The sequence below is a fragment of the Rattus rattus genome, chromosome 3 (assembly GCF_011064425.1).
Source record: "Rattus rattus isolate New Zealand chromosome 3, Rrattus_CSIRO_v1, whole genome shotgun sequence".
Taxonomy (NCBI): domain Eukaryota; kingdom Metazoa; phylum Chordata; class Mammalia; order Rodentia; family Muridae; genus Rattus; species Rattus rattus.
This window is the reverse complement of record NC_046156.1, coordinates 220,537,521-220,564,850: the sequence shown is the minus strand read 5'-3', so window position 1 is coordinate 220,564,850 and position 27,330 is coordinate 220,537,521. Positions and strand designations below refer to the sequence as shown.

The window sequence follows — 27,330 nt, the reverse complement described above, 5'->3', positions numbered from 1 at the left end:
ACTCGGCTATTAAAAATGACGACTTCACCCATTTTGCAGGCAAATGGATGGAACTAGAAAATATCATCCTGAGTAAAGTAACCTGGACTCAAAATTACATACCTGGTCCGTTCTCAGTGATAAGTGGATATTAGCCCAAAAGCTCAGAATACTCACGATACAGCTCACAGACTATATGAAGCTTAACAAGAAGGAAAGCCAACATGTGGAAGTTTCAATTCCACGTAGAAGGGGGAACAAAATAATCATGAGAGGCAGAGGGAAGGAGGTACCTAGGTGGGAGAAAGAATAGAGGAAAAAGGGGGTGCAGGATGAGGTATGGGAAGAGACAGCAAAGAAGTCTAGAGGGCCAGGAGAAGGAATAGAAATAAGTAGCATCAGAGGGGGTGGGGTTAACCACTAGGAAGTCCCAGATGCCAGGGATGCAAGAGGCTCCCAGGATCCAATGAGGATGACATTACCTCCCAACAATGAGGAAATAGAAACTGAAGTGACTACCTCCAATCAGATGTTTTCTAAAGGAAATACAGGGACAAAAAATGGAGCAGAGACTGAAAGAAAAGCCAACTAGAGATGGCTCCACCTTGGTATCCATCCCATATGCAGACACCAAACTCTTACACTATTGCTGATGCCAAGAAGTTCTTGCAGACAGCAGTCTGGTATGAATATCCTCTGAGAGATTCTGCCAGCACCTGACTAAGACAGATGTAGATACAGCCAACTATTGGACTGAGCTCAGGGTCCCCGATGGTAGAGTTAGGCGAAGAACTGAAGGAGCTGAATGGGATTACAGCCCCATAGGAAGAACAACATCAACTAACGGGACCCCACAGAGCTCCCAGGAACAAAACCACCAAACAAAGAGTATACATGGGTGGGTCCATGGCTCCAGCTACATATGTAGCAGAGGACTGTCTTATCTGGCATCAATGGGAGGGGAGGAGCTTGGTTCTGGGGCTTGTTGTCCTAGAGGAGGAGGATGCTGGAGGGGTGAGCCGAGAGTGGGTGAGTTGGTGGGTGAGTACCCTCTTAGAGGCAAAGGGGAGGGGTAGGAGCTTTTTGGAGGAGAGACAATAAATGGGTACAACAATTGAAATGTAAATAAATAATTACTAAAAAAAGAGAAACTGAACAGATACAATTATGGAATTGCCATTCTTTCAAGGTTTTTATTTAAAGCAAGAATGTATATTAAATTTCAAATAAATAGCTTTTTAATATTTATTTTATGTATATGAGTGTTCTTTTACCTGCATGTAAATATGTATACCATGTATGTGTGCGGTGTCTGTGAATGTAATAAGTGTAATCAGATCCCCTAGGCCTAGAGGTACAGTTGTAGGTCCTGGGTCCTCTGTAAGAGCAACAGAGATCTTAACCTCTGAGCTGCTCACTCTACAGTGACTTCTTAGATACTGACATTTAGAAAAATTAATATCTAATGGAAGGACTTTATGAGCAGTTTTTTTAGATTGTAGTTTCTGTTTAGTGTTCTATTTAGTTTTGCTTTTGTTTAGGTTTTATGAAGTGTACTGACTATATTTTTCTCTAGAATTTCTTTAAAATTGTTGTGCACAATGTTTCTCCCACAATCAGCTTAACTCTGTGCTGCTTGTTACATCTTTTTCACTTTTACTTTAAATTTGAGTTTACTGCAATCTCTTTCTTCTATTATACCCACCAGTACATTTTCAGATTTAAGACATTGTAAGAACCAAGTAATGATTGGCTTTAAAGCACAAAAACTTCAGGAAATCACAAGAGCCCTTCTTTCTTCTCACTATCCCAACAAATACATATTTCATGTCATTGTGCATATAGGAACATATTCATTTTCTAACTGACTGGGAAAATATGTAAACTTTATGATGAACTAGGTTTACTGTAAATAGATAGCCTGGATGCTTTAGCTGTATAATTTTGGGAACTTTAATAGATTTACATGTTTGCATAAGCCATGCAAATCCTAGAGAACATGCTCAACATTATTAAAAATTGTCTAAACCACCGGGTAATATAATTCTCTTTGAGTACCTATTATTCTACATGAAGCTAACTTAGGATAATCTTAGTGACAAATGGTAGAAATGAGGTAGTATGAAAAGTGATGTTAGATATACTCAAATTGAAATTGTTTTCATAAGGCCACCTAATATAAAACCTGGTTATTGGTTCAATTAGTCTGTTGAAAACATCCTAGGTTCTAGAATAATATTTCAGGTATAAGAAATTATTCATGATGGGTTGATCATTAATATTTATAACCTTTTCCTACCCTATATCCCATGTTATCCAGGAGAACACTAGGCAGTGGTGGTGCATGCCTTTCTTCCCTGAGAATTCTCTGAGTTCTAAGCCAGCCTAGTCTACAGAGAATGTTTCAGGACAGCCAGAGGTGTAAAGAAACCCTGCCTTTAAAAACCAAAACCAAAACCAAAAAACAACAAAACAAACAAGCAAAACTAAGAAAGGAAGGAAGGAAGGAAGGAACGAACGAACGAACGAACGAACGAACGAACGAACGAACGAACGAACGAACCAGAAAATTTATACTTACAAGAGACAATATGTTTGCAGAACTGGAGAAGTCCTGAGACAATGCATCAAGAAGGAAATCATCGCTTAAGGGCTACAAGAAGCAGAAAACATGTCAACAAACAATCATAATGCTGACAAGTTTCTTCAGTATCCACTGTATCACATTCTGATAAGCTCCCTAGAAGCTTCTGTCCCTTCCCAGATTACCAATCAGTGTCCACATAAGACATACAGTCTCAGAGAAAGCAGATTGCTTACTGCAAGTTGTTCCTGGGGTTCTTTTGGCAGGAGTGGTTTTCCATCCTTATCCTGTTCAGAGTGAAAACACGGATCAATCATTTCACATATTATCCCAAATATGAAACCTATGCACATTACAAGAAATCAATAGGCTAAAACCTACTGTATATTTAATGTTGATTATTTAATTTGAGAAAATTTTCTTAGTAGAGACTATATCCAGTCTAATTCAGTTCATATTCACAGTCAGTTTACATGCATCAACCTTCCTTGGCCAAGGAGTCTGCCAGCACATTTGGTATGGCTTGTGACCCAGAAGACCAGAGATGACCAGAAAAGAAAAGCACGTGAATCATTAAAGTAGCATGTTGCCAGGGTGTGCCAACAAACCTCTCATTTATAAGGGAACACTGGGACCATATTAAAAACCAGCTGAAAGTCCTAACCCTCAGGGACCTCGTCTTGTGGGTGGGGCACTCTTAAACTTAGGACTCAGATTATGTTAATCTTCAAATGATTTCAAGTGCCACTTTTGAGTAATAGAACAAAAACAATGAATCATTTGAGCCTCTTTAGTAAAAAGATTTAGAAATCAATGATCAATTATTTATATGTACAAAAATCAGTGAGTACATAGGTACATATAAAGATTTTACCTGTGAAATGTTCAAAATGCTATGCTTTCTTCTCTGTATTTCAAATGTGCTGTGCCATGGTTTAGAATTATTTACTATTTTCTTATAGCTAACTCAACCCTCTTCTTGTCCTCTGAATTCACTTGCAGCTTTGGCCCTTTTTTTTAAATATGAGGAATCTACTAATTCTAAACCAAGTCTTAGTGGCAAAGGTAGTAAAGATCCCAAGTAAGGCATGAAACCCTGGGTGCTCCCTTGCTCTGCATTCAAATTGTAATCTACATTCTACCATCTCACCATTCAGTGCCAGGAAGGGGGAAATTTGATTTCACAGCACAGACCCTCACTATAGAGAGAGACCTGATATAAGCATAGGTGATGAATGACAAGAGTATTTAAACAAGAGGTCAAGGCAGTAACCTGGAACTGTCATAGAGCAAGAGTTAACTGACAAATGTATGAGGTAAGTTCAGAGATGGAAACTACTACTAAATAAAGGGGCCAGGAAAACCTTGAAATAGTGCTAAGATTCACTGATGACAGGGAGAAAGGAGCCAGCTTCTTTTGTTTGTTTGTTTGTTTGTTCTTTTTTTAATTGCATTTTTTATTCACACTCTAAATGTTATCCCATTTCTCAGTTTCGTCTATCCTGCTATCTCCCCTCGCCCTGCAGCGCTGTTTCTATGAGGGTGCTTCCTCACCCGCCCACCCACTCACGGCTACCTCCTCACCCTGACATTCCCCTACACTGCAGCATCCACCCTTGACAGGACCAAGGGTCTCTCCTGCCATTGATACCTGACAAGGCCATCCTCTGCTACATGAGCAGATGTGTTCTCTTGGGATGGTGGTTTACTCCCTGGGAGCTCTGGGGAGTCTGGTTGGTTGATATTGTGTTCTTCTTATGGGATTGCAAACCAGAGATTGATGCTCGCAGCCAACCATTGAACTGAGAGCAGGGTCCCCAATGGAGGAGTCAGAGAAACTAGCCAGCTTTCTGTTGAGCTAACTGCACATGGCCTGCTTCTATGGAACAGAGATCAGAAATGGAGGGACTTGTGGTCCTCAGAGTGCCCTGAATAATTTGTAAAGCAATGTATATCTAAGTCCCCAAATTATAGGAATCCCATCACTTTTGGTTGCAGGATAAAATGGAGAGGTATCTAGGATAATAAACTTTTAAGTTAAGAAGAACTCAATGTAAGATCTTGACTTGCACAATGAATTAGTGCATGTGGATGGATGAGGACTGTGAATTCAGCTTCTCATAACAGTACTAAAGTGCATTTGAACCTTCTTGTCAGTGGTATGTTATGTAGGTGACTATTCAGCTGCCGATGTATCTGCCCTGTGTAAATGACCATCTTGAAACTGACCACAATGGGGTCTCTCTATTGGTCACTTGGTCTATATAGCCAAACCTTTCAGTATGAAGAAGACAGTCAATGTATCACTTTACTCAGTGTTTAACTTCTCACACTTTTAACTTATATTTAAGGAATACAAAATTTTCTACATAAGAAATAATTTTTCATTTTGAAATTTTTACCTGCAACAGGTTTGCCTATATTTGCGGTATTGTAACAAACCACTTGTAAAGGAAAAATATTTAGTGGGTGAGAGGGCACTTTTTTTTTTACATTATGAAGGTAGAAAGGTTACTTAAGAGTATATTTTAAGCCTCTATTACTGACACACTTGGTTGATTCCCAGAATTTAAAGGTAAGTTCCTATTGCTGATACTACTATTCACTTTGAACACAGGACTTAGAGGAATTGAGCTGGATCTGACCTCGAAGCCTCTCCTTGAGGATTAGCTTTCATTATATTATAAAATGCTATACAAGTTGCAAAGAGAGAAAAGCTGTCATAGTCCAACCCATTCCCAGTATGGCAAGATGTCGTTAAAAGTGAAGTAGGACTAACTATCCGCTTTCTAAATGTCCTTAAGCCCTGCCTAATAAAAAAGAATTCATGTATGGTACTGCAAACATAGCCAACTGTCCATGGCTAGAGAGGTCATGGAACTTTAAGGAGAATCTACTGTTGCCACTTTCCCAAACCAGTATTGCCTTTAATGGTATTCTCTGTTTTTGATGTTGTATTTTAATTACAACATCTTTCTTTCCTTTTCTCCTTCCAAACTACTTCAAGGACTTTTTCATTAATTATTATTGTATGCATGCATGTATTTGTATATTCATATATATCCCCAAATATAAGCTGTTGAGTCCATATAATGTTACTGTATGCATCTTTACTATGTTCTTAATACTTATCCCCCAGGTAAGTGTAGCTTTTGTCACTCATCAGAGGTTTCTTTTATAGCAAATGAAGACTTTAGAGAAAGCTACAACTGACCACAGGGTAGAGAACAACTGATCATGAGTCTATTCCCAAATGATATCTAGTACAACCCTTACACCAAAGGCTTAGGGAATATCACAGAACAACAAGTTAATGAGTGTAAGAAGAAGAAGAAGAAGAAGACTAGGATGTGTGCTACAGGACTGCATCTTCTATATATGACAGGGAAGCTGTATCCATAAAATCCCAACAATATGATTGTCTAAATAAGGCTTGAACAATGACAATATCAGTTGACATGCTAATGTGTAAGAGGGAAATCTAATGGGTTCTACCCCTAGACAATGAATGCTGTGGGAGGGAGAGACAATCTTCCCAAGGATGAGCTTCATAATCACTCATCCAACAGAAAGTGATAAGCCCTAAAAACAAACATTGAGAAAAGCAACACTAAATGGGCTCATTAGCTTGTATCTATATATTAAGTTCTGTGTATCAATGTGTGTGTGTGTGTGTGTGTGTGTGTGTGTGAGAGAGAGAGAGAGAGAGAGAGAGAGAGAGAGAGAGAGGGGTGCACAATAATTAAGAAAAAGAGAAGAGTAGTATTTGAGAGGGAGAAGGTAAGGTGTAAAGACATGGGAGGAGGTCGAAGAAGGAGGGTAATAAGTTCAGCAGACACATACATATACGAAATTTTAAAAATATGTATAAGAGTATGTTTTATCCCCATATCTGGTATTCTAACATGGTATTAGTGCTAATACAACATAGAGTCCGAACATAAAGAAATGGGATCTTTATATTCCAGGTCTGCTCTCGGTACATATTTATGTATGTAAAATTCAAAACAAAATGGGAAAACAAAATAGGAAAATAATCAGCCTGTTTACCTTGACTATTTCTAGTCGATAATCAGGAGGAATTGTTTCTTCTTTTTCACCAAGTTTTTCATGATCTTCTTCTTTAGCTTTCTCCTAAATAAAAGTGGTATCATTTTCAGGGTTGTTGTCTCCTTTTCTACAATTCATTCTTCACAGACTAAATTTAAGGTAACCCTGTTAACTTCAAACAAGCACATGGTCATGGGTATGAGTTCCTCAGCAGCTTAAATATTACCTTTGTTTAATTTAACAGTGTTAAACTTTAGCTGGCTCAGAAACCAGATTTCAGCCTGCTGGCCTAAGGGCAGGTTGGGAGGTATATTAGGTATATGCTACTTTACTTGTGATCAGAAAGGATGAATACAGGTAGACAAAAGTGTGATTCATGGAACCTGGACATAGGCATGTAACCTATCTACTATGGTAGATCAACATTGGAACTTCCTAGGGGTTAGCTTATTATGTGCAGTATTAAAGAAAGACAGATGATCATGCTTTATAGATATATTTTTTAAAAACAGAGCATTAACTCGTTGGAGGGCAGAAATTAATAAGTTATTTTATAAAAACACTTGACTTGCCATTACCTTGACTTTATCCACCAGAGATTTTTCATCTTCTGGATCTTCTTTCCTTGTCCCCAGGCTTCTAGCCAAGGTTTCTACAGCATCATCTGGCACTACGCCCTTCTGCAAGAGCACAGGTGATTAGTCACCCTTACCAATTCAGAAAGGCACACACATATTTCAAGTCTGCATTTTCTTTAATAGCTTGTGTTAACATTCTGTTTAAGCTTCACCCTCAGTTACTTGGCAACAGCCAGGTATGCCTGACACACTCCTCCATTGTTGGTGGGATTGCAGACTGGTACAACCATTCTGGAAATCAGTCTGGAGGTTCCTCCGAAAATTGGACATTGAACTGCCTGAGGATCCAGCTATATCTCTCTTGGGCATATACCCACAAGGTGCCCCAACATATAAAAAAGACACGTGCTCCACTATGTTCATCGCAGCCTTATTTATAATAGCCAGAAGCTGGAAAGAACCCAGATGCCCTTCAACAGAGGAATGGATACAGAAAATGTGGTACATCTACACAATGGAATATTACTCAGCTATCAAAAACAATGACTTTATGAAATTAAAGTAGGCAAAATGGTTGGAACTGGAAAATATCATCCTGAGTGAGGTAACCCAATCACAGAGAAACACACATGGTATGCACTCATTGATAAGTGGCTATTAGCCCAAATGCTTGAATTACCCTAGATGCCTAGAACACATGAAACTCAAGACGGATGATCAAAATGTGAATGCTTCACTCCTTCTTCAAAAGGGGAACAAGAATACCCTTGGCAGGGAATAGAGAGGCAAAGATTAAAACAGAGACTGAAGGAACACCCATTCAGAGCCTGCCCCACATGTGGCCCATACATATACAGCCACCCAATTAGACAAGATGGATGAAGCAAAGAAGTGCAGGCAAACAGGAACCGCATGTAGATCTCTCCTGAGAGACACAGCAAGAATACAACAAATACAGAGGCAAATGCCAGCAGCAAACCACTGAACTGAGAACAGGACCCCCATTGAAGGAATCAGAGAAAGAACTGGAAGAGCTTGAAGGGGCTTGAGACCCCATATGAATAACAATGCCAAGCAACCAGAGCTTCCAGGGACTAAGCCACTACCTAAAGACTATACATGGACTGACCCTGGACTCTGACCTCATAGGTAGCATTGAATATCCTAGTAAGAGCACCAGTGTAAGGGGAAGCCCTGGGTCCTGCTAAGACTGAACCCCCAGTGAACTAGATTGTTGGGGGGAGGGCGGCAATGGGGGGAGGATGGGAGGGGAACACCCATAAAGAAGGGGAGAGGGCGGGGTTAGGGGGATGTTTGCCCGGAAAACAGGAAAGGGAATAACACTCGAAATGTAAATAAAAATACTCAAGTTAAAAAAAAAAAAAAAAAAAAAGCTGCTTGCCCCCTCCTCACTCGTTTGCTCCTCTCTTGCTCTCTTGTTGTCTTGCTCTCTGCCTCTTCCCCTTTGTCCCTTGTCTCCCAATTTCCCTCCCCACTTCTCTTCATGTGCTCGTGGCCAGCCTCTATTCTACCCTACCCTACCCTACCCTACCCTACCCTTCCCTTCCCTTCCCTTCCCTTCCCTTCCCTTCCCTTCCCTTCCCTTCCCTTCCCTTCCCTTCCCTTCTCTTCTCTTCTCTTTGCTTCTATCTCTCTCTCTTTCTGTCTCTCCCCCCTCTCTTCCCCTCCTCTCCCCTTTGCTCTCTCTCCTCTCCCTCTCTCCTCTCCCTCTCTCCTCTACCTCTCTCTCTCTCTCCTAATTACCCTCTTAACTCCCTTCCCCCATGTCCTGAATAAACTGAATTCTATACTATATTGTCCTGTCCTGTGGCTGGTCTCTCAGGGGGAAGGGATGCCTCAGCATGGGCCCGCTAAGGCACGCCCTTTCCCATACCTCACCACACCTCCATAGAACATAACCCAGTCTCTATCTTTTTATTAACACATCATATGGTGCCATGACTCAGATTTAGAAACTCTACAGGTTTTGCATCCCCCTGCAACTATCCAATGCTAGCTAGCCTAAACTTCGGAGAACTAGTAAGCCCCCTCCCCATACTGGTCAGAGTAAATGTCCCCAAGGTCCCAGGGGAGCTTTCTTGAGCTTGGAGCTACCCCTGTGCTGCCCTTGAGGATGGAGACATTCAGTCTTTCCACTTATCCTCATTTAAGACTTTTTCTCTTGGGTGAGATTTTACTTTCTCCTATTAAGACTGTTTCTTGCTGCTGAAAATACCAAGCTAGGCCTGGTATTTTCCCAGGCCCGGGTAAACTGCTCTCTGGCTCAGGAGCACTGGCTCCAAGCATAGTCCCAGTCTACCACATGAATGCCTGGTGATCTGGCCTGTGCTAGAATTTCTCTGGTTATTAATGATGCCCTCAGGACACTGGTAGGGGCAGTTAATAACCACTCTCACCCATGGATCTGCCTTGTCCCTATTTACTGGGATGTTTTGATCTAATACACAGTAAGCAGAAAGCAATGTCTCTATGTGGCCACTATTCTGGCATTCTCTTGCTAGCGATCCTTAGCCTAGGCTCCCCCCTCCCTTCCTCATGGTTGCTGTGCTGCTGCAGCTCCTGGTTCACCAACCTGGGAAAAGCAGGTCTGGCCCCGCCCATTGTGTCCTGCCAGGGTCTCTTGTCTCTGAAACTTACTTTCCCACTGGAGTGCAGCCATCTGCTGCCCCTACATTTCCGGCACTCCCACACTTAGGGGTTCTGTGCTCTGCCTACTGCTGCAGGAGCTACAGCCCCTGGTTCACAGCAGCAGGAAAATCAGCTTTGGCCCTGCCTGCCCCTATCGGCCTGTCTTCTTTGATTATAATTCTGTTTAGGCCGGATGAAGCCTGGAGAACATGCTACTTTAGGTACTTCCCTTCCCCCTGCCCACCGGGGGTTGGGGGGTGGGGACTGGGGTTGATGATGGCGTGGGGTCGGGGAGGGGGCAGCACCAAACCGAAGCCAGAATCATTGGTTAGGGCTTCCCCTGCTGCCTGTAGGAGGCTCTGCCCCACCTGCCAGGGTCCTAGCCAGGCCTGCCACAGAACCACCCCTACACCCGCTGCCTCAACTGGGAACCTGTGGGCCTGTCCCTGGCTCTGCAGATTTGGCTACACTGATATTAAAAGAAAGAACAGGAAGCACAAGTGAGAGATGGTAGGGAAAATGAAGAAACAATGTATGGTCCAAAAGACAGGACTTTGTTCTGGCTTTCCAAACTATGGGTCATAACTGTTCCATAGTGACTTTTAAAACTTTGCTGAATGTTTCCTCACCAGAAAGCTTTTCATAGATAGAAAACAAGACACCATGCTAAACTATCACAAGCACCCAACATTAATGTGTTTATTAATTTTTTCACTATGTAGGTGCTGGTTCTGTAAAGCATCTGAGTAAACACATCCCAAGAACTGTTTTTCCTGGGAAATGCTATTCTCACTTATCAGCATGGAAGCATTTGTAAATTATTCAAGAGAAAGCTGCCCATTTTCCATATGGGACTGTTGAGAGTATGTTCTAACTTGAGGTCTGGCCTTATCTGTAGATAGCTGAAAGGCAATCAAGAGCCAAACCACACTTCTCAATCTCATGACAGGTCTGGGTAATAGGTACACGCCTCAAGGTCATCATAAAGCCTTCATAGTATCCTTCTAAATATTAAATGAAGAGACTAGCAGAGGGAGGTCAGTGAAGGCATGCCTGGGAAGTAGTAATGAGTCTCCAGATCAGACCATCCTTAACATCATGAGCAACAAGGAGATACTACACAACATCTGGAAAGCATGTCCTAAAAGAAGAAAGCTAGCCGATTTTGTAAGTGTGAAGCAGTAGTCCCTGAGTCATTAGAGAATAGGAAGAAAACCCACAAAGAACAAAAGCAAATACTGACTAAACTAGTTAAATACCACACTTCATTCAAAAATTAGAAGGAAAGAAAAAAAAAAAAAGAAAGAAAAGAAAGGTCAGATAGAAGGATGCAGCAATCTTTCTTCCAATGTGGAAAGGGTCAGGGTCATTGTCATGATTTGAGTATAAAGCATTCTATGAGATCCAGAAGACATGTGGCACTGGACTTTCTGTCAAATTATAGGACAAAGAGGTGATTGATGGACTATCAGAGATGGTTGTAAAAATAAACACAAAGGGTTTCGAAAGATAAAAGCAAAGCAGCACCTGAGTTAAAAAGTTAAGTGCAGATGAGGTTTCCAGCACAACCCTGAAGCCCAATAACAATAAACAGCGACTCTGCATTAGTTTTACTTCATTATCTTGGGGGTAATATTATGGTGACAAACAATAGCAAGTCGGAGGAGACAAAACAGAGCTTGTTCAAGTCATCGAATATGCTAGTTTGGGTGGTGCTGACGGTATACTGCACATGGAGATGAGAGGCACAATCTCAACCATAGGAGTTTGGGATATGTCCTTAGATTTCTGAGAAAAGAAGCAAGTATTCTGAATAACTTAAGAACTACTTGACAAATAAACTGAACAACAGTAGCTCAGATGCTACTAGATACAAGTTATAAGCATGGTCCTTTTGAATGCTTGTTGAGCAATATTCATGCCAAGACATGTTAAAAACTTTTCAGTAACTGGAACTGGAACTTGGAGACTGGTTTCACATGTGTGAAAGAAGAACACTGTTAATATAGATAGTACCTCAAGGGCTATCTGAGAGCATCTTGTAAGTCTTAAATATGTGCACCAATGTATGAAATAATACTGAATAGGAATCTTTGAATCATCCCTGGAAATGTTGTGAGAAAACATACTCTCAGATTTTCACCCCAATACACTGAGGAATTCTAGGGGCAGGGTCCAGTAATTTTCAAATCTTAATCAAATTTTAATCTGGACAGTTTAGCAAAGTTTTCCTAGCGAAGCACTCAGGAGAAAGAGCACTAACAAAACATGCTCTTGTCATCCCTTCAGGGCTGCATTTTTTAAACTGATAAATCTTGGGGTTGAAGAAGCACCAATATAGCTTAGAACCTTTTAAGCTATTGCTTTAAAACGTACACACACACACACACACACACACACACACACACACACACACCCCAAATAAACAACTAAGAACCCTGCCATGAGAACTCCTTTTAGACAGGGATGAGCTGGTGGAAAGGAAGCCAGGGCTAGAGTATATTAACAGCAGCATATATAGAATCCTTTCACAGGGAGCAGGACTGTTGTGACTGGAAATATTCTTCAGAAAGAATGATTCTGGTGGACATGAACATAGGAAGGAGAGTGAAGATTTCTGGGTTGAGAAGTATGGCAATTTTATTTAACCAGCTCAGATTAAAAATGAACATTAAGACCCCACAAGTCATATTATCAGAAGCATACCTCTATCTTTTCAGCTGGCATAGATGGTTTTTCTTGATATGTAGGTTGGACAAAATCTGCTGAAAGCTCCCCAATCAGCTCTGACTCACTCAGGCACTGTAAAAAGAAATGCAGGATTAGAATATACTCTGTGGTGTAAAAGGAAAGACAGTAGGGGTTGGGGATTTAGCTCAGTGGTAGAGCGCTTGACTAGCAAGCGCAAGGCCCTGGGTTTGGTCCCCAGCTCCGAAAAAAAGAAAAAGAAAAAAAAAAAAAAAGACAGTGTGTTTTTTCTTTTGTGTTTTGTTTGTTTATTTTTTTAACTTGCTTTAACATGACATAGTTAAATTATATTATCTCAAATAAAAAGCTAGCTTGATAAGACATTCAAATATACACAATATCTTTCCACAAATCCAGCTCTACAAAGTATAATAGATGGAAGACTCCAACACAAGGAGGAAAACTATACCCTCGAAAAAGCAAGAAAGTAATCTTCTTTCAACAAACCCAAAAGCAGATAACCACACAAACACAATTCTACCTCTAACAACAGCAATAACAAGAAACAAAAATCACTATTTTTAATATGTTTTAACATCATTGAACTCAATTCCCCAATAAAATGACATAGACTAACAGACTAGATAAATAAACAGGACCAAGCATTTTGCTGGATATCGGAAACACACCTCAGTGACAAAGACAGACACTACCTCAGAATAAAATGCTGGAAAACAATTTTCCAAGCAAATGGTCCAAAGAAACAAGCTGGAGTAGCCATTCTAATATTGAATAAAATCAACTTAAAACCAAAAGTTATCAAAAGAGATAAGGAAGGACACTTACACTCAAAGGAAAAAACCTACCAAGATAAAATCTCAATTCTGAATATCTATGCTCCAAATGCAATAGCCCCCACATTCATAAATGAAACTTTACTAAAGCTCAATGCATACACTACGCTACACACAATAATAGTGGGAGATTTCAACACCACACTCTCATCAATGGACAGATCACGGAAACAGAAACTAAACAGAGACACGGTGAAACTAACAAAAGTTATGAACTAAATGGACTTAACAGATATCTATAGATCATTTCATCCTAAAACAAAAGAATATACAATTTTCTAAGCAACCCATGTTACCTTCTCCAAAACTGACCATATAATTGATCACAAAACAGGTTTCAACAGATACAGGAAGATAGAAATAATCCTATGCATTCTATCAGATCACCATGGACTAAGGTTGGTCTTCAGTAACAAAAAACATAACAGAAAGCCCACATATACATGGAAGCTGAACAATCCTCTAATCAATGATAACTTGGTCCCATAAATGCTAAAGAAATATTAGCAGTTATTAAACATCTCCCAACCAAAAGTAGTCCAAGACCAGATGGGTGTAGTGCAGAATTCTATCAAATCTTCAAAGATGACTTAATACCAATACTCTTCTAACTATTCCACAAAATAGTAACAGAAGGTACATTACCCAATTTGTTCTTTTAAGCCACAATTACGCTTATACCTAAACCATACAAAGATCCAACAAAGAAAGAGAAAGACCCATGAATATCGATGCAAAAATACTAAGTAAAATTATTGCAAACTGAATGCATCAAAACAACCATTCACCATGATCAAGTAGACTTTATCCCAGGGATGCAGGGATGGTTCAGCATACAGAAATCCATCAATGTAATCCACTCTATTAACAAACGCAAAGAAAAAAACCCCCACATGATCATTTCATTAGATGCTGAGAAAGCATTTGACAAAATTCAACACCCCTTGATGTTAAAAGTCTTGAAAAGATCAGGAATTCAAGGCCCATACCTAAACATAGTAAAAGCACTATACAGCAAACCAGTAGCCAACATCAAACTAAATGGAGAGAAACTTGAAGCGATCCCACTAAAATCAGGGACTAGAAAATGCTGCCTACTCTCTTCTTACCTATTCAACATAATACTTGAAGTCCTATCCAGAGCAATTAGATAACAAAAAGAGGTCAGAGGAATATAAATTGGAAAGAAAAAGTCAAAATAAAACTATTTGTAGATGATATGATAGTATATTTAAGTAACCACAAAAATTCCACCAGAGAACTGCTAAGCCTGATAAACAACTTCAGCAATTATTCAATCATAGAAAAACATACTTGGCATGCACTCACTGATAAGTGGATATTAGCCAAAAAGTTCAAATTACCCAAGATGCAATCCACAGACCACAGGAAGCTCAAGAAGAAGGATTACCAAAATGCGGATGCTCCCACTCCTTCTTAAAAGGGGGAAAAATATCCATAGGGGGGATATTGAAGCAAAGTTTAGAGCAGCGACTCAAGGAATGGCCATTCAGAGCTTGACCCACATGTGGCCCATATATATACAGCCACCAAAACTAGATAAGATTGATGAAGCTAAAAAATGCATGCTGAAAGGGACCGGATATAGATCTCTCCTGAGAGACACATTCCGAGCATGTCCAATACAGAGGTCAATGCCAGCAGCAAACCCCAAACTGAGAATAAGACCCCCTTCGGAGAGTTAGAGGAAGGAGTGAAAGAGCTGAAGGAGCTTGCCACCCAATAAGAACAACAATGCCAACCAACCAGAGCTTCCAGGGACTAAACCACTACCGAAAGACTATACATGGACTGACCCAGGGCTCCAACTGCATATGTAGCAGAGAATAGCCTTGTTGGGGCACCAGGGGAAGGGGAAGCCCTTGGTCCTGCCAAGGTTGGACCCCCAGTGCAGGGGAATATGGGGGGGCAGTAAGGGGGATGGATAGGGGAATACCCATATCGGGGAAGGGGAGGGGAAGGAATGGGGGTTTATGGAAACTGGGAAGGGGAATAATCTTTGAAATGTAAGTAAAGAAATGTAGCTAATAAAAAATTTTTTAAAAAAAGGAGAAGCTATAAATAAAATCTCTCTTCTGAAAAAAATTGTTATAGACTTTTTATCAAAATTTTCTAATTCCACTGATAAAGAATTGCAGTTTTAAAAGTGACTATCAACTCCTAATTCTTAATGATTTCCTTTTAGAATAAAGCAGAGGAAACACAACTCATACGTGTTTCAGGAGAGGAAATAATATGAAATTATTTCTGTCAGGAAAATTTGATAACCCCATTTCTTCAGCAGAGCCAGTCCATGTGGGAATTCCATTAAAATAGCAGATGGTGAAAATGCGTAACTTAGAACCTGGGCCCCTAGTAGGACAACCGAAGTTCTGAGTTGTTGACCTTGTGTTTTCTAGCTGTGTGCATTTAGTAGGTGATTAGTAAAGGCCGTTAAATGGTGTTAGCATGACAGGAAACTATGCATATTTAAGGCAATATAAAAATAATAGGGTAGTTCATGCTGTTCCTAAATCAAAATCTATATTAAATGCTAAAATAATAAAATGTAAAAGCTCTTTTGGCATTAGCTCCTAATGATTGATGAATGCTACTTAGAACCTAATAATAGTCTAGTAATAATTCATGAGGGAAGGCATCATTAAAATATATGCAAAAGAGCAGTGGCCTCAGCACTGAGTTACCATCAGTTCTCAGCAGTAGACTACAAGTGAAATATGGTCTTTTTAAAAGATCTTAATTGCTCCTTATATTTCTGCTATGTTTAAGTATTAGGAAAAAGTTATTTTCTAACCTTAGCTGTTTCTTCAGGTTCTGGCAATAGTAGTTTTCCATCTTTATCCTGTAAATGAAATTGGAAATACATTGAAAAAAATAGAAAAATTTGCTTTCATGTTCCATTATATTTGTTTTAGGCAAATCCAGGATATGAGAGGTAAGCTTATTTTTTCTTATACTTGAGTAAATTAGTTTTAGATTTAATTTTTATAAAGTACCAAAACAGGAATCTGACTAAAAGATCAAATATTTGTAAGCATGCTGAAATTTGTTCTTCATTACAAGATACCGAAGGATATATTGTTGATGCAAAATGATAAAACAAACAAACTAAAGGTCTTTGACAAGTATAGTACAAGTATGTTAGTGAATTTTTTTAATACTCAGAGTGTGTGTGTAGGTGCACATGTGACATGGAACACATGTGAAGGAAGGTCAGAGAACAATTTGCAGAGTTAGTTCTTTCCCTATCACTTAGGACCCAGGGATCTAAGTCTTGGTGTTGAGTCCCTCTACCCGCTAGTGATCTGGGGTACCCGCTACTTACAGAGGGTAAAAAATATTCTGTTCTACCAAGCTCGGTATGAAGGTACATCCCTATGATGCCAGCAGCTGGGAGGTAGAGGAGGATACAGGTGTATCCTTTTGAACATGAGATTTCACAATTTAGGGAATGTTTTCTCCTCTTCCCCAATAGACAAATAGGTAATAGCTTTAAAGACTACTTTAGAAGCCATGAAAGGATAAAACATCACTGAGGAGATGAAAGCAAGAGAAATGGGTCCAGCATCTTCTGAGTTGATCTCTGAAATGGGACAGCTTTGGCTGTCAAAGGAAGGTATGTTGTATGCATGACTATAGAGAAGTGTACTGCTATACAGAGAACTTACTATGGCTTGCTTTAACCTGTACCTAGCCCGGAGTATGTCCTTACCTTTACCATATTTGTGCAGTTATGCAGAGAGCTTACCTTGGCTGGTTTTAACCTGTACTCAGCAGGTACTGTGTCCTCATCTTCACCACATTTCTCCTGCCTTTCTTCTTTTGCTTTTGCCTGATGAAAATGGAGAGGAAAAAAAGCAGCAATTAAATAATGAATGTCATATAGACTGATGTCACCTACTTAATGTACTATTTAAAAAAAAAAACATACAATTGGATTGAAGCATTTGGAATTTTTTGTTAACCAAAAAAGACTGTGGAGAGCAGTTGTGAGCAGGCACACTGAGATACTCTGCTTGGTCCAGGACAAAGTGTTTTTAAGAGTGTTAACTCTCTTGCTAATAATCCGTAGCTCATTGACTTTGAAGGCTCAGCAAAGTAAATAAAGGCTCCTTGGAAGAGAGTAAGCACAGCAGAGAAATTAGCTGCAATTATTTTAATAGTTCCCATATATCTTGACCCAACAGGGTGGTTATCTAAGAAGGGAAAAAAAAATCATATCCAAATCTCTCATCCAATTCAGAAATGGGAAAAGCAGAGAGTCACAGATAGGGTTTCTTCATGGAGAATTGGTTAATGATTTGTAAAGGACTCCCTTCAATAGCAGCAAGACTTACATCGCAAGATCAGTGAACCAGGAACAAATCAATATAATACTACAGAAATAAGTAGCTCTGTAGCAGACTACTAATTAGTAGCATTACAATGGAATCTACAGGTGAGTCTTAAAATTCTATGTGTAAGGATTTGGATCTACTTCAAGGCAAGAACCTAAGATATGTGGCAAAATTTAAGCAAATTCTGACTCAACCCACTGTTCCCCTCTCCACTTCAACCTCAGTAAATTTTATTAGTTCTTAAAAATTATTAAGCAATTTTAGTTACCCAGGTACTGTTCTCTGTTCTGGGACTAGAGTTTTATATGATTTAGGATGGAAAGAACTTTGTTTCTATTTGAATTTCAGGTTTTACTCTATTACTGCCTATTGGGTTCTGTTATGTAGCAGTACTGCCCAATTCTGGAAGGTGTGCCATTTCTAGCTCCTAAGGAAACACCATCAATATCGATGGCCATCTGCAAAGGAGAACTCTTCATACTTCCAGGCTATGGGCAGTGACAGATACACACAGAACTGAAACTTTTCTTTACCTCTTTGTTTTTTTTTTTTTTTTTTATTACCACACTATATATATAGAGATACCAAAAAGGCCAAATTGTAAACATGTTGGACCAGATTTACATAATACATAAAAATAGGGTATGGCTTAAAAGATATTATACTTAAAATAAATGTTTATTTTATGCTATGATGTAAGACTTGAAGTGGGATTGGGTCTCTTCTCTGGAAATTTCCATAGTTTGTCCTAGCATGGGTGTAGGGTGGGCTATGGTAGCTATGGACTCCTATAAGGAGGACCTTTGGGAGCCTTATTAAAACACCAGTCTACTCACTGTAAATGACCACCCCAGATTCCACAAATTAGCTCAAGAACTTAGAGAACTGGGAGATCTTTTTAGGAAATAGTTATAGTTTAGGACCAGGGAAAAGCTTGCAAGACAAAAGGGTGGAAAGTTATTTTATCAGTTTACTAGTACTCACTGGTTTCTAGTGGACAGTGAACACATTCCCATGCATACCCCATAAAGTAATGAGATTAAGAATGCTGTGAAATGAGTTACTTTTATGTCACTTTTCCTACATATTCATGTGAATTAGTGACAAAGTTAGACTGTACTGAAACTTTGACCAGGTTTATACTTTCTCTCTCCACATATATTGTCTTATTAAATTACTCTAATTATCTATCCACCAAGAACCCCTCATTAGAAACAGCAGCCTCTGAATGTGCACCTCAAGATGTTTGGACCCATGATCCCTTTCTTCTAAGCATATCACATGGTCCTGGAAGACAGAGATTGTTTCTCCAGCTCCCTTATGTTCACCCTCATGAAGCTTCTCATGCCACACTGCAGTTGGTGAGCCTTCCCAGAAAGTAGTAGACAGAAACTGGCCCATAGTAGACCTGGGCCAATTCAGACTCAGTCAGAGTTCCTGGGAGTCAGGAAAACTGCACTTCCCTGACAACCCTAAACAGGAAGTGACAGCAGAGCTATGAGCATTGTGACAATGCTGCTCACTACATTCCTTTCCCTGATCTGATAGTATAGTACTCCTAAAGCCTTTGGTTGCCCATCCACCTCCTTCTAGGATTCTTGTCTTGTCAGACACAGTCAACTTATTTCTGTCCTTTCTCTTTCCCTAGGAGAACTGATTCAGAAAAAGTATATAAAATATCACACTTGTATACTAGTGGCAAGCTTGACAGGGCTTGCTAGGGGAATGGAGACTATGCTCTAAGTGTGCATATGCTCCAGTAAGCAAGTGGTAGAGTGACTGTTAAGCAACTCTTCAGTTTATTTCAAACTGAGACAATTTTTTCAACCTTCGCTCCCATAGTAATATAAAAGAAGGGTTATTCTTCTATAATCATCTCCCTCCATAAGCTCTCCTGAAAATACAAATTCCCAATAATTAGAAACATCAAATCTCACAGGTTCTCAGTACACTACTACTGTTACCTCGCTTAGATGCCTCCTTTGCTTTGTCAAGTGAGGTATTTCTTTTTTTTCTCCCCCTCTCATCATTTCCCTTTTTGTCTTGATAAGAGTTCATCATGTAGCCCAGGCTGTTCTAAAACATGTTCACAATCCTCTTGCCTCAGCTTCTCTAGTTCTAGAAACTCAGATGTAGGCTAATATACTGGACAAAGTGGTTTTCCATTTTTCAAATGCTAGATTCTGGCCCAGGTCCTTGCATAGGCCAGGTCAATGACTGATTACAGAGCCACTTCTCTATCCTTACTTTCCACATATTGAACACAACAGATGTTTTACATGAATACTTAAGTATCTGTTTCTGTTGGTTGCTCACTCCCCAGCAATAAATACCTACATTTACTCTGAAAGGGAAGGAAAACGAAGAGTAGTTCATTTTCAACTCTAACAATGTATAAGAATTCTAATTATGTGCCAGTGCTCAGCTGTGAGCTGTAGACTAACAGGCTTTGACTATGAATTAAAAATTATTACCTCTTTGACTTGTTTGGCTTGCCTAAGATGGCTCTGAGGGTCTGGCTGCCGGGTGCCCAGTGAATCTGACAGAGCCTGCAGGGCTTGATCATTCATGACCCCCTGTTAAAAATGAAAAAGTCTGTACATAAAAGCAAAGCAAAACAAAAAACTATTTAGAACTTAGACAATCCATATTATCTACTTAATTGTTCGTGAAATATACATTTTAAATACAGAAGATGAATTATGGATTGGGAAATTACTATGTGGAGGAAACATTATTTGAAAATTAAAAGAGTTAGGAAAAAGAACTTACAAATGAAAACTTGGTCTAAGTTACCAGACCTGCTCCTATAGCAACTGCTATTGGGCACACTTCAACCCTTACTTGGCAAGTAAGATATATGATTATAGTAATGATATTGCAAAAGACCTTTATCAAAATTAAAGCTGGAAGCAAGTAAACTTGCACAACTATTTTTCTGTTTTTTAAAAATGTCTTTGTAAAGCATTTTCTAAAAGTCCCACCCTTCAGCAAAACAGCCAAGCTCAAGTAAGTGAGAAGCTGAAGTAAATTCTAAAGACACAGTGTTGGGGCTATGAAAACCCTCAGGGTGTGGTGTTCCTTCCATCCTACAGATAAAAATAAACTGTTCATGCCTGCAGGGCAGAGTAGAGGCAGCCCTGATAGAAATGGTCCTTAGCATTATCAGCACCACTCACAGGGTGTATACACCCACATTCAGCCTGGAGCTACAGGATCAAATTTGAAGACAGAGAATTAAGGTATAGATGGTTGCTGTTACAAGAGGCAGACAGAAACAGCTGTGCTGACATTCCTGTAGTGACTCACAAAGCTCCCTTTAGGGAGCTTCAAGTCTAAGATTTCATGGTCTGTGAATAGTGTCAATTACGAATTAGAAGATAGATGATCTTTGTTAGGATAAATCGATGTCAGGGGTAGGGATAAGTGGTGGTGGGGGCATATACCAAGGGTATGCCACTGAGAAATCACTCCATGAAACAGATCTAGGGCAAAAGGTTTACTTTGGTGGGGGGTAGGGAAAGGGGGGCAAAAAGCTGTGTCAGTGTAGGGACATGAGACAGAGATACAGACAGACAGACAGACCTAGACTTACTGGGAAATAGAGAAAGGACAAGAAAGACAGAAAGAGGAAGAGGGAGTTGGGAGAAAAGGGAGAGAGGGAGGGAAAGAAGGAGGAAGGGAGGGGGAGAGAGAGGGGGAGGGAGAGAGAGAGAGAGAGAGAGAGAGAGAGAGAGAGAGAGAGAGAGAGAGAGATATCTAGGTAGGGTTTCCCTGAGTCAAATGGCATAGGCCCTGATTTACAAGTCTTGCATGACTAGAGTAAAGCTGGCTGTGCTTTAGAAGCATTGGTAAATAAGCAAACCCAAACAAGTACCTGCTGTCATATGGGCCCTGGCTATTTAAAGACGTAAGTAAGTACCTCTTCTACTTTCCTTTTCTTCTCCTGGGGAGGAACAGCACTTCTGGTCACTCCTGCAGACTGAGCTTTCGAAATTTCCCCAGTAGACTTCTAAAAATGAAAATACAATTATTACAAACAGAACTAAAACTTTCTTTTTACAGCCAAGATACGTTCTTGCAAAGTCCTTCTGAATAGGGCTGAAATCAATACCTCTTTCTCAGTTTGCTTTCCAGTTGGAGAGCTACAGGTGAAATCAGATGACAAGGCATCTATAGCATGGTCAGTTCCCATAGGTTTCTAGAGAAAAGAGCACAAGATAACACCAAAGAGTCCAGCAAAGAATTTTGTATTCCTTAGATGCCAAATGAGGTATGTTAATGAAATAACTCAGAAAGAAGCCATGTTTGGAAGGGGTGGGTTCTCTTCCTCCTTTTCCTTCTTCCAAAGGAGTTACATGTGGTATGTGCTCATACTAACAATTATTAGTATTTATTATATCCTTCCATCCTATTATTTCTACCTTCATATTATATATGGCCAAGGACAGAGGAAGAGCCCCATGCCTACTACCATGCTTTGATAAGATTTTTTTCATTTGTATTTTTCCTGGTCTTAGAGATTGATCCTAGAGCCTTACATACTAGGCAAGTACTCTGCCACCCAGATATCTTAGATATAGCTCTAGTTTAATTTCAGACAGGGTCTAAATTATCCAGGTTGGCCTTAAATTCAGCTTTTTGTATAACTGGATTACAGGACTGTTCCACCAAACCCAGTTAGGTACTGGTAGTTCTATCTATTGACAGTGTCGATACAGATGTTAAAAGACATGCATACAAACTCACAGGAGAATCTGGAAGAGGTCCTGTGATAGCTTCATTTTTCTGAAACAAAAATGGAAGAAGTTAAAAAGGAAAAATTAATTCTTCTGATCCACAATATGTATTTTCAGTCTATGATGAGCTAAATTGTGTATTCTCCCACTCACATGCTGAAGTCCTGAAGAACTCTAGAATGGTAATTTATGTGGATATAGAACATCTAGGTAAGGAATTCATTAAAGCAAGGTCATTAATGGGAATCCTTATCAAATGGGACTAATATCCTTATGAAAAGAACAAAGTTGGGCCCAGAGGAAAACAAAGAGGAAAGGTGATAGGAAAGGACCCAGGGAGAAGACACTAGCCTAGAAGCGAGTTACCCCTCCAAGCACTTGGAAGGAGCCATCTGTTTCCACACCCTAATTATGATTTCCATAAACACCAGGCAATGCATTTTTCTCAGTTAAACTATCCAGTCTGTAGTACATTGTCAGAGAAGTTCAAAGGATAACACAACATTACAGAGGGTACTTCTCAATAATGACAATTGCATATGCCCATTTCATTTTCTAAATGTTGATATTGTCATAGAATTTTCTTCTAAGAAGGAAATGGTAAAATAAGTGAAAGATAACTTACCTCCAGAAGTTTCCTATACTCTGGAGGAATAGTCCCTTCTTTTATACCCAATGCCTCAAGGTAGGTAGAATTCATTGGGTCCTGGAAGAAAATCATACATAAAGACTTACTACACAGTTAACCTGATGAGAATGACATGTGAAACTAAAGTACTATTCCAGTACTGATTTTTCTGTACCTATTGAGATGAAAAAAAATCATTTAGAAACTAAAATCGATCCTAAGTTGTACTTGTATACTAACAATTAACTAATTAGCTTTAGAGATAGCACTTCCACTTTAAGTCCATCATTCCTATCATTTTCTATTGAATTATACTCTTCTCTGTGGCTTTTTAGTTTTTTATAAACCCAAGAAGTAACTTTTGAAAATACTTTCATTTATTCTAAGGTTTATTTTTAATACTGTGATACTTGTAATTTTACCATTAAATTTAAACTGAAGGGGAGAATGTTTTAAAAGTACTGTGAACGTAGGAATTCATAAGCAATATACATTATAACTTTGCATGTTTTCAAATGCTATATAAATTCTATAATTTTGTTGCTTTGGTTTATTTTATTCAAAATCATGGCTTTGTAATGTATCCATGTTGATGCATAAGTAAGTCATTTTCCTTTTAGAAGGCACCAAATAGCTTCTTCTTTTCTGTTGATCACACTGATTTCAAATGTTCTTCCATTATCATTCACTGTACACAGTGGCAAGACTCTCTGGAGGGGTTTGTGACTGAAGGGAACATCTCTTTAGAAACTAATGCCTAAACTGACCTGTCAGTTTAACCTAAACCTTTGGCAGTCTGGTTGATTCAAAGGCACCACAACATGCTTCATGCTATTTTCCTAATTCCCTGATAGACCCTTATACTATTTGTTCATTCTCCAAGCAACTTTCTCTTAATTCTCTACTGAGTTGTCTTTGTCTCTGTTTTTCTATTTATTGCAAACTATAGAAACAATTGTTTTCGTCTAATCTAGAACTTTTTAATACCAGAAAAAAAATTACACTGTTCTTTGGAAATCAAGAATATATTAGCTTAGGATCATAAGGAACTAAAATTCAAAATAAGTTCAAGTCTACTGCATCAAATCTAAAGGACAGAAAACAAGATGTTCTGACTTACTCAGTTGTTCCAGTAAGTGTTTGAGCATTGTCACACATATTCTGAATCAAAGCAACTGCGTAGTGTCACAAGGCAGACCATTTTCACCTTCACCTCTGAGTTTTGGTTTCTAATATCAATTCTAATACCATCCTGTTTCTACATAATAAACAGAACATGATATGCAGTCCTATGTTTGATAGCCATAGCTTTATTTGCTTTCCTACCCATTAAGGATGAATTCTTACTGCTATCCAACACGTACCAGAACTACTGGTCCAGTATATGGTGGATCATCTTTGTTAGTATCTTCACATTCACCTAAGGTGTCTATCAGGTCATCCAAAGCAGCATTCACGCCTGACTGGAAATGGAAGAGATAAGGTTTGTTATTTGGTAGATATATTTCCCTTGATTTTTAACTACTAAAATGTATCAAATACTGTAATTTTTCCAAGTTCAAAAATAATTAAAATGTAGTTCATTTTTAATATGAAGATACAGAGTCTAAATTCTGAATTGGAATGATAAAAAGCCACATTCACATAAGAATCACCATTTCAAAAAATTCCAACTCATTAACTACAGCAACAAAAGCTACCAAGCCAGTGTACTGACAGTCAAGAAGGAAAAAGACAATGAATGCAAGGATTAGCCATGTGGTACTTGTTGGTTTTTAGTATCCCCCATAGTTTTATTCTAGCAAAATGTGTAGACAGTAACTCTTCCAAAAAGAAGCCATTTTAAAAAGTAAATTTTCTTGTATTTTTCCATTCTTTAATGAGTGCTGTTACTGTTCACTGACTTGCCCAAAGAAAACCCTGAAGAGAAATTATGTGAGATCAATCCTAGAGACATATGAATTGCCAGTTTAGTTTGACAACATAAACTTAACATATTAATGAGAGGTTGCTGTCACCTTATTCTGTAGTTACGGATAGTTCACTCTGAACAGGCACCTGACATGGAAAACAATCTCTGTCTTCTCACCTTAGGCATCTTTACTACTGTTTCCAATAACACATACTTTGTCTTATGACTTGTATGACACTTACTACACAGCTCAAACTTAAAAGTGTCACTGAATATGTCTGATGGTTTCCTTTTAGAACAACCACAATCCTATAATGGTTTTAGGCCTCATTAGACTATTGATATATGTAACAGAAACTAGGGCACATTAGCTTTAGACTATTCTTCCCCTTTTTACTTATTGTGGTTTCTTTTAGGATAGGGGATAGATTTTTTTAAAGTACCTTATATTCTTTACCAGTAGAGAGGTAATACAAACTACTTAGACAACCCTTAGATGTCCCCACACTAAAACCAAGAGACTTGCCAAGTCTCAAGCATCCATGCATGTTGATAAAGAACACATATTTCCAGAAGAGAAACTGCAAATGAACTTGGTGTAATGAAACTAGGATTTTCAAAATAGAGGTTTATATCATAAAATGGTACAAATACAATGTGATGGCCACATTGTCAACTTAGTCATAACTTTTTAAATTTTAAGTCATTACATTTTTCCATTAAAATAATAAGAAATCAGGCTGAGACAGGAAGCAGAAGATAAATATCTGATGATGAAGTTTGGTCTTCATACCTTGTCAGAGAGCTTGTTTAGTGTGGACTCCATAGGTAAAGTAGGTTTTAATGATTTCTTCTCTTTTTTCTAGAGGGAGTTTTAAAGGACTTAAAAACGTTCATACACTTTATGAAACAGCATTATGGCACATTCAAGATGAATTATTCAAATATTAACAGCCTAGATCATGTTCTAGTCCCATGAACAACCCTGGATGGTGACAGCAAATGCTTCAAAACTACTACAAACATTAAGCCTGTTTAGTGACGGCAAAGAAAGGGTTAGAGAGATCAGCTCATAGAGGAAAAGAACCTATGTGTCTTAATTGGATAGAATGGTTTAACTATGTGATAAATCCAAGGAAAGATATAAAGAAAAGCAATTAAAATGTTTGGTATATGGAAGGGAGAAGAGGGGAGGAAAGAGAAACAGAATAGGATAGGAAGGGAAAAATGGAGAGGAGAAGAGGAAGGCAAATAGTGGAGATGAAGTGACTTTCCCTGGGTTATAGAGCAAGGAACAAAACCATGATCTGTACCAGGATTGCCTGTTCCTTTATCCACCATACTTACCCTGGGCTGAGAAACCCTACAAGTTGTTTCTGAAGCTGCTTCTGGTAGCTTCTGTTCCCTGTTTGCTTCCGCTCACCAGGACAACTATGTCTCTTTACTTGGTTACTCATTGTTCCTTCCCTGATTTTCATGTTATATTTTCTCCTTTTACTACAAATTATTGCAGTTCATGTAGCTGGTAACTTTCCAACCAGCAACCTTCCTGCCTCTGTCCAGACATAATCTCTGAAGATGGCCCTGGGGATCACTGTGTCAGCTCTTATCTTCCACACCTGCCACAGTAAAGCAGCATTACCATTCTGTCCTTGTCATGTCACCGTGATATTTCTTCTGATATTTCCAGTAGCACATACTCTGTATACTCCTGACTTATGATGGTGGTCTATACCAAATCCTCTAGGGCCAGGGACTCTTGGCAGCAATGATATTGGTTAGGTTATTTCATTTAGGACCTTCTAAATCATTTGAACATAATAATTTCAGGCAGCAAATCTCAGACTGCCTGAATTTGTATACCAGCAGTGCATACACAGGTACTTGAGAATTATAAATCGTTTCTCCTGTCCCTTGTTTTAATAGTGAGATGAGGACAACAATGGTAACTACCTAGGGGTTGTGAAGGTTATGTTAATATTTGATACTTGGTAAGTACGATGTAAACAATTGCTGCATAATTAAATGGCAAATTAGCAACTGCTATGATTCTGGTGCTAAAACACGGTGCCAGGTGCAAGCCAAAGTCTGGTCGTCTGAGCCCCTTCCTGGAGTGAGCTGCCTCCTTGTGTAGTTTCGTGCACTCACAATGTTTCCTCCCCTCTTCCTATCTCATCTTTCTCTTTCTATCTCTATCTCCATTCCTACTTCCTTTCCACTTCCTCCCTTTTTCTGTACACCACACAATATGTTAATTATTTTGCTACATACTTTTCCTTAGGTCTAACAAACATTTAAATCCAGTCTAGCC

At 39.1% G+C, this 27,330-nt stretch overlaps 2 protein-coding genes across 2 annotated transcripts in view; one reads left to right on the top strand and one right to left on the bottom strand.

Moving 5' to 3' along the window:
- The window catches only part of Mctp1 (multiple C2 and transmembrane domain containing 1), an 865,685-nt gene that overhangs the window by 144,606 nt on the left and 693,749 nt on the right, over positions 1 to 27,330 (top strand). The gene's annotated exons all lie outside the window — the stretch shown is intronic.
- Cast (calpastatin) overlaps positions 1 to 27,330 on the bottom strand; it is a 108,029-nt gene that overhangs the window by 25,966 nt on the left and 54,733 nt on the right. Inside the window, exons 8-21 of the mRNA XM_032899112.1 lie at positions 25,813 to 25,881; positions 24,472 to 24,570; positions 23,105 to 23,185; positions 22,490 to 22,528; positions 21,855 to 21,941; positions 21,663 to 21,752; positions 20,215 to 20,316; positions 17,152 to 17,235; positions 16,198 to 16,245; positions 12,547 to 12,642; positions 7,192 to 7,293; positions 6,614 to 6,697; positions 2,800 to 2,850; positions 2,561 to 2,632 (exon numbers count right to left, since the gene is read on the bottom strand). Of these exons, the coding sequence (XP_032755003.1) occupies positions 2,561 to 2,632; positions 2,800 to 2,850; positions 6,614 to 6,697; positions 7,192 to 7,293; positions 12,547 to 12,642; positions 16,198 to 16,245; positions 17,152 to 17,235; positions 20,215 to 20,316; positions 21,663 to 21,752; positions 21,855 to 21,941; positions 22,490 to 22,528; positions 23,105 to 23,185; positions 24,472 to 24,570; positions 25,813 to 25,881 (1,104 nt within the window). The remainder of the gene's footprint in view (positions 1 to 2,560; positions 2,633 to 2,799; positions 2,851 to 6,613; positions 6,698 to 7,191; positions 7,294 to 12,546; positions 12,643 to 16,197; positions 16,246 to 17,151; positions 17,236 to 20,214; positions 20,317 to 21,662; positions 21,753 to 21,854; positions 21,942 to 22,489; positions 22,529 to 23,104; positions 23,186 to 24,471; positions 24,571 to 25,812; positions 25,882 to 27,330) is intronic.